At 29.8% G+C, this 20,771-nt stretch overlaps 1 protein-coding gene across 3 annotated transcripts in view; it reads right to left on the reverse strand.

The window, feature by feature from the left end:
* Positions 1 to 20,771, reverse strand: part of LOC145268348 (calcium uptake protein 3, mitochondrial-like) — a 1,295,034-nt gene that overhangs the window by 27,099 nt on the left and 1,247,164 nt on the right. For all 3 annotated transcript variants that reach the window (XM_080123864.1, XM_080123865.1, XM_080123863.1), the window contains one exon: positions 6,821 to 6,998. In XM_080123864.1, coding sequence (XP_079979990.1) covers positions 6,821 to 6,998 — 178 coding nt within the window. The remainder of the gene's footprint in view (positions 1 to 6,820; positions 6,999 to 20,771) is intronic.

The raw sequence follows: 20,771 nt of genomic DNA on the forward strand, positions 1-20,771 counted from the left end.
AAATTTAAATTTAAGCGCGGTACCAAAAGTAAAATTAGACAGAAAAATACCCCCTTTATGTTTGTACTTGCACAAAGACTTGAAAAAGTTGTCAACAAAAACAAATATATAACAAGCTAATATTTTCAAAGGAAAGATAAGTTACTTTTCTAATTGGATAATTTTTAGTGTTTTTATTGGGTTTGTACTATTGTACATATAGATTCGAAAAAGTTGTCAAAAAATAAATGTATAACAAATATTATCAAAGGCAAGATATGTTACTTTATTACCAATATGGATAATTTTTTATTTTTAATGTAAAATGTTTATTTGGCTCGAAAAACACAGCGTTTACTGCTATATTTGAAAATTACAAATGGCAGCATACTCTGTGTTAAACATGCTAAATTTGGGAAAGTGAGTTAAAACTAAAAAACTATACAAAATACTGTTAAAACCACCGAATACATGTCTGCCCATGTCACGGTAACATATATTGAGTGAGTTCCTGACAGTATTTTGTATAGTTTTTTAGTTTTAACTCATTTTCCCAAACTTAACGTGTTCAGCACAATCTTCTGCCATTTGTATTTTTCAAATATACTGATAAACACTACATGTTTTCAGACCGATTAAACATTTTACACTAAATAAAAACACTAAAATCTTATCCAGTTAGGTAGAAAAGTCACTTATCTTGCCTTTGATAACATTTATTTGTTATATTTATTTTTCAACAACTTTTTCGTTTGTGTGTTTAGTAATACAAAACCGTTTTATTTACTGTAATGTTTAGTCGGCTCGAAAAACAGTGTTTATCAGTGTATTTGAAAAATACAAATGGTGGCGGACACTGTTGATGATGTTAAGTTTGGGAAAATGATTCAAAACTAATAATTATACAAAATACTGTCAGAAACCCACCGAATATGTCAGCCTATGTCACGATAACATATAATCAGTGGGTGTCTGACACTGTGTTGTATAGTTTTTTTAGTTTTTAACTGATTTTCCCAAACTTAACATATTCAACAGAGTCCGCGACCATTCATCTTTTTCAAATACATCGATAAACACTGAGTTTTTCAAGGCGATTAAATATTTTACATTAAATAAAAACGCTAAAAAATGGTCCAGTTAGATGGAAACGTAATTTATCTTACCTTTGTTTTCATTTATTCGTTTTTGAACAACTTTTTCGAATCTGTGTATAGTAACACCCCCTCTCACCCAAATATTAATTAAAAACTCACATTTTTGAATAAAATAGTAATAAAAAAAAAAATATTTAGTGTTTCAACGCTTTAGCAACTTTCGGCTTAATCCACTGAATGTTGGTCGACCCCAAGCCATGATTGATGGTAACTCCCTAGGATCCGGATTCAGTTCTGCAAGAGTACCATTTTTTATAATTTTCGCCTTTTCTTTTTTTACTTTTTGGAGTGGATTGCTGTACTAAGAATATAAGAAACATGCATTTTCTCTTTTTATTAAAATTTTCCATTACACCAAATTGAGCCACAGCAATGCATGACAGGGTACAGCTAGTGTGTGTGTGTGTGTGTGTGTGTATACATATATATGAAATTTATTTATACAAACATTGATGGCTACATATGTGCATACATCTTTGGCCTTTTGGTCAAGATCAAAGTGTAGTATCTGTTCTTCAGATGCTGCACTTCCATTTCTTGTTCTCTTTCGGTGGAGGATCAATCCTTCACGACTGAGACAATTTTTTATTTTTGTACCTTTTCTCCACGTTAAAAAACGACCCTGGTGTCTAACTCTGTCCCGTGGGGAGGCATAGTAAATAGGTACATATGTGCATACATGTTTCTGTAATCACCTGCGTTGGGAGATTACGTCTTCAGGCCAAGAATTATCGTCGAGAACTAATATTTCAAACAAAAACATTTTCTTATTTCGTTTACAAAGTTAGAATGTAACATGGGTAGGGGTTATAAGCTGGGGGAGAGGACAAGTGAGGTCTTTGAAGATAATGAACATCTCTTTTATTTCCCTTTTTTATATATATATATATATTTGTGTAGTGTGCATTTTTCCCCGAGAGGGGGGAGGCTTTCCTTTTTTAAGAAAAAACTTTTCAACAAATGAACGTATTTTCTCGTTTGAAAATAAGTTACAATTGTTCAATTACGCTTTTTGAGGCATTCAAGAAAAACATATTGAATATTTATTTTTTTTAATGAAGGCTGCATTTTTTTTTTAATTGAATTTTTTTAAAAAGTCTTTTGGCTTCCAAACTTTGCCTAAATGATTTTAATATTTGTTTCTGTGATAATTTTATTTTTCTCATCTTCAGATATTTTGCAATTTATAAAATTGAATCTACCTGAAAATTATGTTCTAGAAACAGTGAAAATGTGTTCATTACAAAACGCCAAAGTAGTTTTATGCGATTGCGGCCAAAATACAGAGAAGCACATAGATGAAAACTATAATAGCATAATCTATTTAAATTTTAAATTTCAATCGGAAAATATACCTGTTATTGAAATTGCTGTGGTCCTGTAAATTTTAAATCCTCATTGCCAGTGTTATAGTCCAATAAATGTCCAGAAGAAAAAACCTCAGTAATTAGTGGAAACAAAATATATCGGACAGAAAAGTAAATACAACAGTCATTATAGTGAGTGAAAGAATTCATTATTATAATCCAAGAAAACTCTGAAGGGATGTAAGATTTTCAGGAACCAACATATCCTTAATTGCATATATTCTATTAGAAGATGTACTCCATGTATATGTCTACTAGAGTATATACTTCAAATATTGGTCTATTAGATGATCTACTCCAAATTATCTACTTAAAATATTAGCCTATTAGAATATCTACTCAAATATTTGTCTATTAAAATATCAATTCCAAATATCAACCTGTGATATTATCTACTTAAAATATTGGTCTATAAAAATATCTACTCCAAATATTGATCTATTAGAATATCTACTCAATACATTTCTAGCCACTTGCCATGTGTTATCGTTGTAAAATTAATTTGCATATAGACTTGGAAAAAGGTCTTTTTGCTTGCATCCCTATTATATAACAAGTAGATATTCTAATAGGCTTATATTTGGGTAGATATTCTAATCGACTAATATTCATAGTATATTTTCTAATACGGTAATATTTGGAGTAGATATTCTAATAGATTAATGGTTGGAATCGATATTCTAACAGACCAATATTTAAAGCAGATACTATCATAGATTAATATTTAGAATCGATATTTTGATATACCAATATATTGAGTAGTTACTCTAATAGGCTTATATTTGGAGTAAATACTCTATTAGACTATTATTTGGAGTAGATCTTCTAATGGACCAATATTTGGAGTAGATATTATAATAGGTTGATATGTGAAGTAGATATTTTGGGCAGATACTCTAATGGACCAATATTTGGAGTGTATGTTCTAATAGACTTTTATTAGAGTATCTACTCCAAATATTAACCTATTAGAATATTAACTCCAAATAATCTTCTATAAGAATATGTACCCCAAATATTGGTCTATTAGATCTACTCAAAATAATTTTCTAATAGAATATTTACTCCAAATAAAAACCTATTGGAATATCTACTCCAAATATTGGTCTTTTAAGTAGATGTACTCCAAGAAATGTTCTATTTGAATTTCCACTCAATTAATGGCTTATTAGTTTATTTACACAAAATATTAGCAGATTAGAGTATCTACTCTAAATATTTACCTATTAGAATATTCATTCAAAATATTAGCCCATTAAAATATTGGCCTATTTGAATATCCATTCAAAATATTGTCCTATTAGAATACCTTCCTCAAATATTGGCCTCATAGAATATCTACACCAAATTTTGGCCTCATAGAATATCTATCCCAAACATTGGCCTATTCGAATATCTACTTAAAATATTGGTCTATTAGAATATCTACTTAACATGTTGGCCTAATAGAATATCTAATCCAAATATTGGCCTATTGAATATCTAATCCAAATATTGGCCTATTGAAATATCTAATCCAAATATTGGCCTATTGAAATATCTAATCCAAATATTGGCCTATTGAAATATCTAATCCAAATATTGGCCTATTGAAATATCTAATCCAAATATTGGCCTATTGAAATATCTAATCCAAATATTGGCCTATTGAAATATCTAATCAAAATATTGGCCTATTGAAATATCTAATCAAAATATTGGGCTATTGAAATATCTAATAAAAATATTGCTCTATTGAAATATCTAATCCAAATATTGCTCTATTGAAATATCTAATCCAAATATTGGTCTATTGAAATATCTAATCCAAATATTGATCTATTGAAATATCTAATCCAAATATTGGTCTATTGAAATATCTAATCCAAATATTGGCCTATTGAAATATCTAATCCAAATATTGGCCTATTGAAATATCTAATCCAAATATTGGTCTATTAAAATATCTAATCCAAATATTGGCCTATTGAAATATCTAATCAAAATATTGGCCTATTGAAATATCTAATCAAAATATTGGTCTATTGAAATATCTAATCCAAATATTGGCCTATTGAAATATCTAATCAAAATATTGCTCTATTGAAATATCTAATCCAAATATTGGTCTATTGAAATATCTAATCAAAATATTGGTCTATTGAAATATCTAATCCAAATATTGGTCTATTGAAATATCTAATTCAAATATTGGTCTATTGAAATATCTAATCCAAATATTGGTCTATTGAAATATCTAATCCAAATATTGGTCTATTGAAATATCCAATCCAAATATTGGCCTATTGAAATATCTAATCCAAATATTGGTCTATTGAAATATCTAATCCAAATATTGGTCTATTGAAATATCTAATCCAAATATTGGCCTATTGAAATATCTAATCCAAATATTGGCCTATTGAAATATCTAATCTAAATATTGGCCTATTGAAATATCTAATCAAAATATTGGTCTATTGAAATATCTAATCCAAATATTGCTCTATTGAAATATCTAATCCAAATATTGCTCTATTTAAATATCTAATCCAAATATTGCTCTATTGAAATATTTAATTCAAATATTGGTCTATTGAAATATCTAATCCAAATATTGGTCTATTGAAATATCTAATCCAAATATTGGTCTATTGAAATATCTAATCCAAATATCGGCCTATTGAAATATCTAATCCAAATATTGGTCTATTGAAATATCTAATCCAAATATTGGCCTATTGAGATATCTAAACTAAATATTGGCCTATTGAAATATCTAATCCAAATATTGGCCTATTGAAATATCTAATCCAAATATTGGTCTATTGAAATATCTAATCCAAATATTGGTCTATTGAAATATCTAATCCAAATATTGGCCTATTGAAATATCTAATCCAAATATTGGCCTATTGAAATATCTAATCGAAATATTGGCCTATTGAAATATCTAATCCAAATATTGCTCTATTGAAATATCTAATCCAAATATTGCTCTATTGAAATATTTAATCCAAATATTGCTCTATTGAAATATCTAATCCAAATATTGCTCTATTGAAATATCTAATTCAAATATTGGTCTATTGAAATATCTAATCAAAATATTGGTCTATTGAAATATCTAATCCAAATATTGGTCTATTGAAATATCTAATCCAAATATCGGCCTATTGAAATATCTAATCCAAATATTGGCCTATTGAAATATCTAATCCAAATATTGGCCTATTGAAATATCTAATCTAAATATTGGCCTATTGAAATATCTAATCCAAATATTGGTCTATTGAAATATCTAATCCAAATATTGCTCAATTGAAATATCTAATCCAAATATTGCTCTATTGAAATATCTAATCCAAATATTGCTCTATTGAAATATCTAATCCAAATATTGGTCTATTGAAATATCTAATCCAAATATCGGCCTATTGAAATATCTAATCCAAATATTGGCCTATTGAAATATCTAATCCAAATATTGGCCTATTGAAATATCTAATCCAAATATTGGCCTATTGAAATATCTAATCCAAATATTGGCCTATTGAAATATCTAATCAAAATATTGGTCTATTGAAATATCTAATCCACATATTGGCCTATTGAAATATCTAATCCAAATATTGGCCTATTGAAATATCTAATCAAAATATTGGTCTATTGAAATATCTAATCCAAATATTGGCCTATTGAAATATCTAATCCAAATATTGGCCTATTGAAATATCTAATCCAAATATCGGCCTATTGAAATATCTAATCCAAATATTGGCCTATTGAAATATCTAATCCAAATATTGGCCTATTGAAATATCTAATCCAAATATTGGCCTATTGAAATATCTAATCTAAATATTGGCCTATTGAAATATCTTATCCAAATATTGGCCTATTGAAATATCTAATCCAAATATTGCTCTATTAGAGTATCTACTCGAAACATTGGCTTATGTGGACATCTAGTCCATTTTTCTTACTCTTTTTAACATAGACTAGGAAATATATCACTTGTAGTATAAGGAGATACTGTTTTGGAACATGTCTAATAGGGGAAAGTGGGGAATTGAGCAGCAAGATATCTGTTGGCTTATTAGCACATTTATTTCAAATATTGACTCATGTAAGAAGAATAACTAATTTTTAATGACTGTGTGATTTAAAAAGCACATGTTTTTTATAACAATTGTTCTTCAGAGTAACATTTTTTTTTTTTAATTGGAAACGATGAAGTATGCATTAAAAACACAAATCTTAAGGGAAGTAACTATTGCTATTATTATTAGTATTAGAAAAAAAAAAAAACTAAAACAAAGATTTTGGAAGACAAACCTTCTCTTCTGGCATCCTTTCACGTACACGGCGAATACATTCATCAACTTCATGTTTTTCAAGCACGGTATAACGGAGTAGGATTCTAGCAAAATCTTCCTCCGAGATAGTTTTCATACCCTTTGAAAAGTCTGTAAATTCCAACTGGATCACTTCAGTTTGAAGGTTTTCCATGAATCTGTTAAAAATGAAATTACAAAATTAATATGAAATTAAAAAAAAAAAAGGAATATGTATATATAATTATTAAAGCCCCCACCCCCACTCCCCAGCCTTTGGGTATGTCATTTCCTGCCTACTTAGCATAATGCAAATCTCTTTGTTTGAGAATAAATGGAGTACTTTTAAAGTGGTAGTCAATATTTATATAAAAACACTGCAGAGAACATTAAACAAGCACTGATCTCATGGATAGGTTACTACACGGTGGAATGATAAAATTGTCGCCCCCTAGAAAAGATGACATGATTCAATTTCCGTTTGATGAAAACCGGTTTTCTTTCTTTTTTTTTTTCTTTGCAGACTATCTACTAATTGGCTAATTGTGTATAAATCTCAAGAACAATAGGAGCCTTCTATCATGTCTGAAAATGATACAATGTTCAATGAGTAAGATCGAAGATGCATCGCTGTACAACTCATGCTCTCTACCGATCAAAGTTATGACATCAGGACCATTGCCAGCACCATCAAAATGCAAATATGGATGGTTCAACGTTTGAGGGCACATCTCAATAAAGTTTTCGGTCATGGCTATGGTCCTTGTTATGGTTTCAAGTAAAGCCCACAATATGACACCTCACATTTTTGAAGTTGGCTTTAAAGTAAACACCAAAGTGTGCCTGGATATTCTGAAGAGTGTGGTGACCCCTTGGTGTAATCAGGTGGTCACTGGCAAACCCTGGGTGTGGCAGCAGGACTTGGTGCCAGTCCACAAGTCCAAAGAGACCCAGGTTTGGCTTTAGAAAGAGCGCTACGACTTTGTACCCTTCTCTTACTGGCTCCCCTCATCCCCCGATCTGAACCCACTGGATTATTTTGTTTGGTCACATGTCGAAAACATCACCAACATAACCTCCCACAAAACCATAACCAGCCTGATTGTCGCCATCCCCGAGTATTCGCCAAGCTCCAGCTGGTTCTTGTAGAAAAGGCATGCTCCCAGTTCCGGACCTGTATTGAGGAGGTGATTGAGGTTGAAGGCGGTTCCATTGAATAGATGTCAGCTCTATTATATAATAAAGTTATTTGAATTGATTTTTTCAGTAAAAGTTTTAAAATAAAGCTGTAATGTTATTCCCTTTAGAGCAACAAATATATCATTCAACCCTGTAGAATTACCAACGATTTACTAGATGGTTGTAGGTTTAATGCCTGGCTTGAGAGAGGTGCTAGTCTAGCGGCACTGAATAGCTGTAATACAGCAAAACTGTCTGTGTGTGTGTGTGTGTGTATATATATATATATATATATATATATATATATATATATATATATATATATATTAGTGATGTGAAAATTCCAATATTTTTCCCAATTCCGATATAATTACTAATTCTAAATTTCCAATTCCGATACAATTACCAATTCTGATTCGTTAAAAACATTTAAATGTTTAGCTAAAAGTTATCTTTTTTATTTTTTTATATTTCTATAAAACCCGTGTAATATGTGCATATATTTATGCAAACATAAAAACTACATTTATGCCAGAATATATAGATTTTCGTTTTACTGGTAGTTTAAAATCAATACACAACCATCATTTTATCATTAGTACTGGAATTAATTAATGGACAATTAAGTTTTTAAAAAAAATACATAAGAGAATCGTTTTTGGCATCGGAATTAGGCAGAAATTTTTATGCTTCTGATACAGATTGCCTCTAAAGTTCTGGGTTTTTTTTTTTTTTTTTTTTTTCGATTTTCAAATCTGATTAATCATCTCAACACTAATATATATAATTGCTATTCTGCAAATAAGTATTTTTCTGGGTATTAAGCAATGTAATTCTTTATGTTATAAGTGGTGTCCAATGGTGTAAACACAGTTTTAGATGCAATATTCTTTTTCAGCACACCCGAAAACAAGTTTTTTTAAGGTAGGTTTTGTGTTGGTCTACCAGACCATAATTACCAAATAAACATCACCCCTATAGAAATAACAGACGCCCCCCACCCGCCTCCAAAAAAGGTGGCTATGAAGTGGGTGTTAATTTTATGTTAAATCAATATAGAAAAGTGACTCCCTACTTTTTGAAACTACTTATTTCCTGGATTTTTAAACATTATTTTCATTTTCAGCATCCTCGCAAACCTACAATAGTGGTAGTTTTAAAGGATTTTTTGAGGTTGGAAAGATACTGCACCTTTACCAATGTTTCAATCATAGTCATTTGTTTTCCTAGTTTTGCATATGAATTACAAAATATCTGATATTTCCCCCAAAACTCTGACCTTGATGAAGAAGAGACTAAAACTTGTTGCTATGATTTCAAATGATCTGAAATAACAACAAAGGGAGACTTGATTCCAAATATTTCTCATTTGTTATACCCCTTTTCTTTGATTTTCATACATAAAGTAAATTTCACCTTATTTCCAAAAAAGGGGAGATATAACATATAGAAACTAAAGTAACTATAACCTAAATAAGGAGAATAGAATTAAATTTAGTAATTGTTATTGGTATATATACTAATGCATGAAACATTTCAACTGAACAAAACAAATCAAATATAAATTAAAAAATATTAAGATGAACAGATGGATTAAAATAGATTAAATCAGAATATAAGTATACAGTAAACTAAATGAGAAATTGAATCTAGATTGCTATATATATATATATATATATATATATATATATATATATATATATATATATATATATATATATATTTATATATTGAATGATACAGGAATAGTAAGGAATTAAAAGATAAAGATAACCTGTTTATATTGAGATAAGAGTGTAAAAGATAGATTTAACATTTAAATTAATTGCATAACCAGCAGAAGGTGAAGATTAATATTAGTTAAAATAATTCAAATAAACCTTTTAATTATAATTTTAAATTTAATATGGGTTTATAGGATTGTGCAATAAATAAATTATAATTCGTTAACTTAACATATAGAAACTAAACTAAATATAACCTAAATGAGGAAAATAAAATTAAATTTAAATTTAATGATTGTTATTGGTAATATATTAATGCACGGAACATTTCAATAGAAAAAAAAAATATTAAGTAATTGTAAAATATTGAAATGAACAAATTTTGATGAATTAAAATAGATTAAATCAGAATATAAGTATAAAGTAAACTAAATGAGAAATTGAACCTAGATTGCTATAAAACGAGTAAAATTGAGAACTACAAGTTTAAAATTAAGCATAGGTATTTAACAAAAAAAAAAAAAAAAAAATCAAACTATAAGGTTAAGAGTATAAAGGAATTTCGATTAAATAATGAGTCGATAAATGTGGACAAAAATCGAGTTATGTCCCTTAGACTGTCTCGATAACATTGAATGAGAAAGGAATAGCAAGGAATTAAAAGATAAAGACAATCTGTTTATATTAAGATAAGGCTGTAAAAGATAGATTAAAAATTTTAATTAATTACATAACCAATATGAGGTGAAGATAATATTAATCAAAATAATTAAAAAAACATTTAACTATAGTTTTTCTTAAAAAACAGCATGTAAAATGGAAAAGAATCAACAAATATATCATAACATGCAAATAAAAATTCATATGAAACTAAGGCAAATTCAGAAATTAATAGTTGGGCATATAAATCTAATATATAAACGGCTATATGTCTGTCTGCCTGTCTCTATATTTTCAAACTCTATCTCCTCAGAGAGCAGCACTAAGGTCATCAAATGATTGGATTTTTTATGTACCATTCTTTTATGGGTTTTTAGCCAGATAAAATAGTATTTACAGAGTCAAAAATGGGTCAAAATTGAAAAAAATCGTTATACATTTTGTACATTCATCTTGGTTAATTTTTAATTTTTAATCAGTCCATATGCATGTCATGTTGATACAGTGATAACGTTACCAGCTTTGAATGCTGCAGTTTCAGCTTTGATTATAGCTGATAGCACCTAAATACCTTTTTTTTCTTTAAATTGACTCTATAATAATCTATATGAAATCTGGATAAATTAAAATATATTTTTTTTTACATGGAAGTTACCACTTATAAAGGCCCGGAGATAAGGGTTATTGTGTGTACAATAATCAATGGGATAATATCGTAGTAATCGTTAGTATTGGAGATTTGATAAAGTGTCTTATTAAGGGAGCGGTTTATCAGGAATTTGTTTATGTTGGACTTGAAGACATCCAAGTTGTAATCAGGTGGGAAACAGGCAAACGGAACAGACTTCCACAGGCGTGCACTTCTAAGAAAGAAGCTTTGTTCATGGAATCTACGTTTTGATTTAGGCACAGATAAAGAGTGGGGAAAATTACTGACAGTGGTTTCAGCTAGACGGGTGTTTTTCATGAAAGATTGGGGGGGGGAAGATTGGAGCTCAGACGAGCACTTGCCATGGAAATATCATATATATGTGTATTTTATGATCAGGCAAAGCCCCCCCCCCCTCGCAAGAAGAGACTAAATTTAGAACATTTAGATTTAAATATTGGGAATACATCAATAAAATAAATAAATCAGAAAGAAGAAAAAAAAAAAAATTATGAAAATTAAAAATACATCAAAATATTAAATATAAAAATAGAAAATTGTAGAATTATCATCTTACAAAAAGAAATACGAAAGTGGGATACTTCCTCAATTTGAAAGTAATCGAAAAATAAATAAATAAATAAATAAATAAAAGAGAAACGAGGTGAGTCAACTGCTTGATCACTTAAAATAGAGATTATGAATATGTTCATATATATATGACAAATATATTTTGGCCGTCTGAAGAGTAGCTATATTTGGAATATATTTAAATGATATAATGTTTAAGTTTATCTGAATGGCTATGAAACAATTGTAACACATAAAAAATACACGGTATATTGTCCTTATTTTATATTTTGTTCTCTTGATTTTTGCAAAAATATTATATATATATATATATATATATATATATATATATATATATACACACGTATATCCGGCTCTAAAGATACATAAATACATACATTCATAATATATTTAATGTGCTCGGTAACAATGAAATTGAATTTTATTCCTTATAAAAAAAAAGAAAAAGGTTTCGTTTTGTGTGTGTGTGTGTGTGTGTGTGTGTGTGTGTGTGTGTGTGTGTGTGTGTGTGTGTGTGTGTGTTTGTACGTGATTTTAACAAAGTGTTTGCATTAATTAAGGATACAAACAAATGTATTAGCGTTTTTATTTTAGGTGTGGACAAAAAATTGTTGAAAAAGAATATGTACCCCGGAGAACTTTTGTCCGCACCTAATTTAGTAATTGAAATCAAGTCAACCAAATATCTTTTGATATTGTTTTATTTGTTTCTTTTTTCTTTTAATGATATTTTAGAAAAAAAAACATATCTATTTCTTGTCTACAGTATCAGACTGAGGTAAGGGAGTTGGAGTGGTGTTAAAAAGTAACTATTAAGGCATGCAGGTGTGTTTTTGTTTTTTTTTTAGATCAACATTTTATTCACAAGTAGAAAAATATTTATACAAGGTGGAACGATAAACTTGTCGCACTAGAAAAGACAGCATGATTCAATTTCCGTTTGATGAAACATGGTTTTATTTATTTTTTTTGTTGCAGACCATCTACTAGTTGGCCAGTTGTGTACAAATCCCAAGAGCAATGAAGCCTTCTATCATGTCTGAAAGCGACACTATGTTCAATGAGCGAGACTGGAGATGCACCACAGTACAACTCATGCTCTCTACCGATTCAAGTTATGATAACAAACCAATGCCAGCATCCTACAAAATGCATCGTCGGATTGACACACATAACAGGGACGTTCTCAGGATGATGAAAACAAAGTTTCCAGCCATGATTATTGACTTTTCTGTGGTTTCAAGTGAGGGCCACATCATACCAGCTCACATCCTAAAAATCAGCTTGAAAGTCACCACCAAAGTGTACTCGGATGTCCTGAAGAGTGTGGTTATCCCATGGTTCAATCAGGTGGCCACTGGCAGACCATCAATGTGGCAGGAGGACTCGGTATCTGTTCACAAGTTCGAAAAGACCCAGGCTTGGCCTCAGAATGAATGCTACAACTTTGTAGCCTTCTCTCACTAGCCCCATCCTCCTGCCCCGATTTGAACTACTTTGTTTAGTCATACACCGAAAACATCACCAACATGACCGCCCACAATACCAAAGCCAGCCTGATCACTGCCATCCACCAAATATTCGTTGAACTCTCACTAGCGCTTGTGGAAAAGGTATTCTACCAGTATCGATACGGTGATCGAGACTGAAGGCGACTACATTGAATAAATGTCAGCTCTACTACATAATCAAGTTACCTGAATTGATTTTTTTTCAATAAAAGTTTTAAAATAAAGTTGTAGTGTTGTTTTCTTTAGGGCAACAATTTTATCTTTCCCACCCTGTAATTTTCACTAATCATCACTGTTGGTGCTCAGGTCAGTTATGGATAGAGTTAAATCTAATGCATTCTGCTCCTCTATATACATAGGCGCCTGCTCATATCTATCTAAGTCTGTTTAAATTTATTAATCAAAGCCCACACAATTATATAAAAATGCAAACATATAAATATAGTGTGCACATCAATCTATATCAGAGCCTTTTGTAGTTATCCATCTCATTTAGTATATATATGTGTGAGTGTGTGTTCATCATTTCCTGTACTTCGAACACTATAGATTGTCTAACGTCTGCCTCCGAATTGAGAGTGTATTAGTTTTTAATTCCGTTCATTCTCATGGCAATTGTTTGATGGCCTGGAGGTAGAGGCTTAACAAATGGAGTCAAGGGTAGCTTCGTGGCTGGGTAATTATATATATATATATATATATATATATATATATATATATATATATATATATATATATATATATATATATATGTTAGGAGGTATGTTTGATAAAAAACAAGGAAAAGAGTGTTCAATGCATTAGTAGAGCTAATTACGCTTATTATTATTATTATTTTTAACCTCGGGTGTATTACCTTAATCTATTACAAGTTGTTTCGATAAACGAGATAATGATTACCCGTTCATATCTTCAGATGGTTCAAGTTAAAAAAACAAAACAAAAATCTTGTAATGGATTAAGTTAATACACCCGAGGTTAAAAATAAAAAAAAAACATGTGTATATATATATATATATATATATATATATATATATATATATATATATATATATATATATATATATATATATATATATATATAAAGAACTTTAACTTTGCTTCACACCAGTCATGCCATATTTTCTCTCTTCGAAAATTTGAAAATGGTCTTGAACCTTTTTAATTTTTGCATTTTAATTCTTCTTGCCTGATGAAATCAAATATGATTGAAACGGTCTGCACATCGTAGCAAGATATGAGTGTATTTTCAGAAAGAATAATAATAATAATAATAATAATAATAATAATAATAATAATAATAATAATAATATGTTAATTTGGTAAAATCTGTTTTATCAATTATATTTCACTTTTTGTGTATACCCATCCTTTTCGTTTCGAAGTTCAATGTATGTTTGTTTCTGCACAACGAAACGGATATGTAAAAATGTATTAAAATTTTAGTATATGGAGGATTGTTTTGCATGAAAAATAAATATTTTAATCTTTGTTACCTTTGTTATTCTTTTATATTAATATTGGGATGATTAATCAGAATCGAAAATCAAAAAAAAAAAAATCAGAAGTTTTTGATGTACCAGATTGAGTATTGGAATCGGAAAAATGTGTGCCTATTTTCTGATGCCTCAAACGATTCTTTTTATCGTTTTTATTTACTTGCTTTTGATTTAAAACTTAATTTTCCACGGGCCGTATAACTGATGAACTGATAAATATATGTTGTTTTTATACTATAAGTAAAACTAAAATATATCGATCACCTCAACACAAGTGTATTTTTATGCTTGTAAAAATGTATGTACATATTACATTGCCCTTTTTTTTTTCTTTTTTTTTTACGGTAACCTGACTACTCCCTGCCCACACACAAAGACCTAGAAAAAAAAAAGAAGCAACTCTAGAATTTAGAAATTTAAAACGTGTATTCAGAATCTGCAAATGTCTCGGAATCGGGAATAATATTGGAATCATCCCATCACTATGTGTGTGTGTTTATGTCTATATTAATTCCATGTTAATATTTTCCAAGCGTAAAATAACCAACAAAGTTTTAACGAGGTTAATACAAGAGTGCTCAATACAGAAGAAGAGCAAGATATGCTTTTGATTTGTTTTACATAAGCATTAATATGTCGCTACACATTCATGAGCATGTTTTGATTAGCCAGTTACAAGCAACTAGAGACTTCTTCAGGCGATATTGCTTACACAAAAGTTTTGTCTGTAACGACTGAAGAAGTCTAACTGGCTGACCGAAACATGCTCATAAATATGTAGCGACATATCAATGCTTATGTAACACAAATAAAAAGTATATATATATCTGGCTTGAGGCAGTTGCCTGTCTAGCCGCAGTGATGAGCTGTGAAACAGCGAAACAGTACTGTATGTGGATGACTATATATATATATATATATATATATATATATATATATATATATATATATATAGTCCTAGTCAAAATCATAAGACCACTTAAGAAAGTAAGCGTTTACGCATATTATCGAATTTTTAATCAAACAAATGGTTGAAATCATTGCCAAAAGGAAAAATATGATGGAAAAAAATGAAGTCTGCTTCATTCGAAACCTTAACCCTGATCTAATAATTATTTTTTAAAAAAACAAACATTTCAAAAGGAAAAGAGTCCAGGTCGACTACAAAAAGAGTCCAGGTCGACCCCAAAAAAATAACCCCATCACTGGATCGCCGTATCAGAAGAAGTTTAAAAAAAAAACTCCAGTATGAGCTCAAGTCGATTGAAAAGCCAAACAGCAGCAGAATGTAGTCCTAAAACGATCAGAAGGCATCTGAAAATGAAAGGTTTCAATCATTTAAAGCGACTGCAGAAACCACGTCTTCTTGAACAGCACAAAACTAACCGACTTAAATATGCCACCAAATACCAGACTTGGGATGAAGAGAAGTGGGAAAATGTAATTTTCTCTGATGAGAAAAAGTTTAATCTAGATGATCCAGGTGAATTTCAACACTATTGGCATGATAAAAATTTGCCCAAAGAGACTTTTTCAACTCGGCATAGTGGAGGAGGGTCTTTAATGATCTGAGGTGCTTTCTCATCAGCTGGGACCCTAAAGTTGCAAATAGTGAAAAGCCGGCAAACATCATTGAAGTACATTTCAATGCTTGAAAATGCTTCTATCAGGACTGAAGGTCCACGTCTGTGTGGAACAAATTGGATTTTCCAGCAAGACAACACTGCGATACACACTTCTCGACAAGCACGAGAATACTTTTCTTCAAATAATATAGAATTGTTAGATCATCCAGCATGACCTCAATCCCATTGAAAATCTTTAGGGATGGATGGCAAAAGAAGTGTTCAAGGATGGAACCCAGTATGATTCGATATAGGAACTTTCTGATTCAGTTTTCAGTACATGGGAGAAAATTCCTTCGCAACTGATAAAAAACTTAGTCGCAAGCATGCCGTAGAGAATTTTTGAAGTAATTCGTAATAATGGAGGCTATACTAAATGCTGAGACACTTTTTAGTAATTTATATTTGCCTTTTGTTAGATAAATTATAAATAATGGTCTTATCATTTTGACCAGATGAAACGCGGAATATTCTGTGTAGCTTAATTGCCATATATATTTTATAACTTACTACTTACTACCTAGCTCTACCTACGCATTGAGCACTGTTGAAGTAAATACTCAAAGTTTACGCATTATACTTTCATATATTAACTTATGTGATTAAATGAAGTAGTCACATATATATATATATATATATATATATATATATATATATATATATAAAGCTGAACGTCTGTGTGTGTGTGTCTGGTCACGAATAGGCTCCTATATGGTTGACTATTATAGAAAACTGATCGCATATAATGATAGAAGATGTATCGAGACACAGGAATGGGTATGTTTGACCTGGCATAATAATGATTCATTAAAATTGTGAGGTCTGCGTACGCGCCTGGTCCACAAAGTATGGAAATAAAAAAAAAAAAAAACGTTTACAAGTGTTTTTGATATAGATGTACATAATAATACTTTGATAAATATGTTTTAACTTAAATAGGGATGGCATAATAAAATTGTGGGGTCTGCGTTCGCACCTGGCCTCCATAGAATGGAAATAGGCACAAACTTTAATAAAGACTTTTCATATCTATCTGCGTAAGTATACTTTGATAATTATGTTTCAGTTTGAAGAAATATGGTATGATAAAATTATGGGGTGTTCGTTCATGCCTGACCTCCATAGAATGGAAATATGTCACAAAGTTTAACAAGGTTTTTTAATATAGATCCACAGAATATTGTGATAAGTGTTTCAGTTTGAACAGGTATGGTATAATAAATTATGGGATTTATCCATTTGATTTTTACTTTCATCATATTTTGCTTTGGTTTTGATACCCCCAAATTCGAAGCTATCTCTTTACAATCCTTCCTTTTCATATAACGTATCATACTTTCATAAATCAGAGCCCATTTTCTGTAGGCTGTTTTTGAACCCAATCAACAACGGGTACTTTTGCTAGTATAATTTGAGGTTGATATTTTTCAAAGGTATGGTAACCAGTGAAATATAAGGAGGTTAATACAGGAGTGCTCAATACAGAAATAGAGCAAGTTACATTTTCAATTTGTCTTTACATAAGCAGTAAGTTGTTGCTACACAGTCATGAGCATGTTTTCTAGTTTTCTATATATATAGATGTCTTTACATAAGCAGTAGTTTGTTGCTACACAGTCATGAGCATCTTTCGGTCTTCTAGTATTTAGTAACTAGATACCTCTTCAGGCAACAACACTTATTTTGGAAATTAAGAATTTTTTTTTACAAAGACTTTTAACAAAAAAAAAAAAAACGTGGCACACAGAATTGAAGAAAATAATCAGTTTATAAGGATTTCATTATACTGTCGTATTTACTTTCTGCCGTAAGAGAGTATATTTAAAAAAATAATTTATTTTTTGTAAATACTTTTTATATGAATCTAAAAAGATATTTGCAAAAAACTAACTTCTCCACTGAAACTTGTGAGTAAATTAACTTTATTGTTTATTTTGATAATACCACAACAGATTTTTACAATATTTTGCGCTGACAAACCCAGTAGTCTGTCCATTGCTTCGAAGTTGCTTCAATTTAAATTTCAATCGATTTCACCAATTACCTATTCTATTCACCTTGATAAAGTTTTCTTTAAAAGACACTTACAAAGATTCATCATCTATTTTCATTGATTAATGAACAGATATGATTATCCAATGGTTTGCTTGCTGCATTAACAAGCAAAAGTTATAGCCTATTGACTTAGAATGAGTGTTTTATGCCAAATTGGATATGGTTAAATTTGTGCTTATTGTCGCATTAAATACAAATCACATTAATTCCTATCAATCCCTAACTGTGCATGAAACAGAGGCTATAGTACTTAATTAACTGCACCCTATAAGAAATATTCATACAGAATTTCAGTCAGATCGGACCAGTAGTTTCCAAAAAATGTCTAGAGTAAATATGATATTGTGGTGACTAATCTATATATTAATACACTTGTCACTTCAACCATTATCATCGTATTTATAAACATACTTTAAAATAGACATGGAATATTCCAAATCGCACCAACTGTTATTATACTGAATTCTCTTATGAAAATAGAATATCGCCAGCCAGTATTTGGTAGGTGCAGATCACAATCCTAATAAGTAATTTATTGCCAGCAAGTTTATAGTGGGTACAGATCAGAATACTCATGAACTATTTATCGCCAGCCAGTGTAGAGTGGATACAGATCACAATACTAATAAGTTAGTTATTGCCAGCCAGTGTCTGGTAGGTGCAAATCACAATACTAATAATTTACTTTTTGGCAGCCAGTATTTGGTAGGTGCAGATCACAATCCTAATAAGTTATTTATCGCCAGCCAGTGCATCGTTGGTACAGATCACAATCCTAATGAGTAATTTATCACCAGCCAGTGTCTGATGGGTGCAGATCACAATACAAAGTTACTTATTGCAAGCCAGTCTATGGTTGGTAAATATCACAATACTAATAAGTTATTTACTCCCAGCCAGTGTATGATGGGTGCAGATCACAATACTAATGAAGTAATTCATTGCCAGCCAGTGTTCTGTCGGTGTAGGTTACAATAATAAGTTAGTTATTACCAGCCAGTGTCTGGTCGGTGCAGATCAAAATACTAATGCTATTTTTCGCCAGCTAGTTTCTTACTTCTATTTTTTGTAATAATATCTCTCGAGCACTTATCCAAATTTGTCTACAAAAATATTTATCCATATTAATTCATTGTCTGATCGGACCTAAAATTACACTGATTATTCCATTGAAGGACATTCTTTTATTTGCTTATGTGGTGATGTTTTGAACTACCATGGAATTTCCACTGGTTCTGCTAGTCCCTATTAATTCCTGATTGTCCACCAAACGAATACTATGATGCTTAGTTTGCTGCACCTATTCATAGCAAACATACAGATCAGCCTAGTATTTTCTGAGAAAAAATGGAATGGACAGATAGACGTACTCAGGGAAATATATTATATATATATATATGTTAATTTTATTTTTATTTCGGACTATTAGTCTCATCTTTTATTAGTTGTTGTTTTTTTAATTTTTTTTTTTATAATAAAAAAAAAAAAAAATTAAAAAAACAACAACTAATAAAACATGAGACTAATAGTCCGAAATAAAAAAAAAAATAATAAAATTAACATAAAAATGCTCATCTCAAATAAAAATTCCAATTAAGTAATAATAATATATATATATATATATATATATATATATATATATATATATATATATATATATATATATATACTCCAGAATAATGAAATGTAATAAATCTACTGGTATGCAAATCCAGTGATTATCACTCTTACAAAATATTATTGGATGTAATATTTCATATAAGACAATCCCAGTTAAATAAAATTGCTCAATATATCAGATAGAGCAAATAAATCATAATTTAGGATTTACAATACGCGTTGGATCTTTTTACCACCCTGCCGCCAAGTACTTTCATTTCAGGATTTAGCATACATTTTGGATCTGAAGCTCAATACCCTTTTTTATTCTGCATCAATGTCTAATTTCCCATATTCTATGTAGCTAAAATGATTTAAAAACTTTAAAAACTTTTAACTTTTCTATGTTTATTGCCTTTAGCAAATTAGGTGCTTTATAACATTTATAACATTTGCTGATATTTTTCCTCTGAGGAAAGGAATAAACATGGAAAACTCATGGGTTAAGGAAATGTATTTATTAAAATGTATTCTTTGTTTTGCATATAACAAAGATTCTAGATTTGAAATTTAACCGTTTCAAATCATAAAATTTAAATTCCTAAATTATATATATATATATATATATATATATATATATATATATATATATATATATATATACATATATATATAAAGATCTTAAAATTTAAGAAAGATATTTGAAAGCAGTAATTTTTGTTTCCTCCAAAAATAACAGTTACCTATATGACGTTACCAGCATTTACATTTTGTTAACATGGAAAATTCTCTGCATATTATTGAGGCTATTTGACACTATTTCACCATGAATTAGCTAAATTTTTAGATAAAAGGAATAC

Source organism: Euprymna scolopes, chromosome 43, assembly GCF_053919585.1.
Source record: "Euprymna scolopes isolate OS-2025 chromosome 43, ASM5391958v1, whole genome shotgun sequence".
NCBI lineage: Eukaryota > Metazoa > Mollusca > Cephalopoda > Sepiida > Sepiolidae > Euprymna > Euprymna scolopes.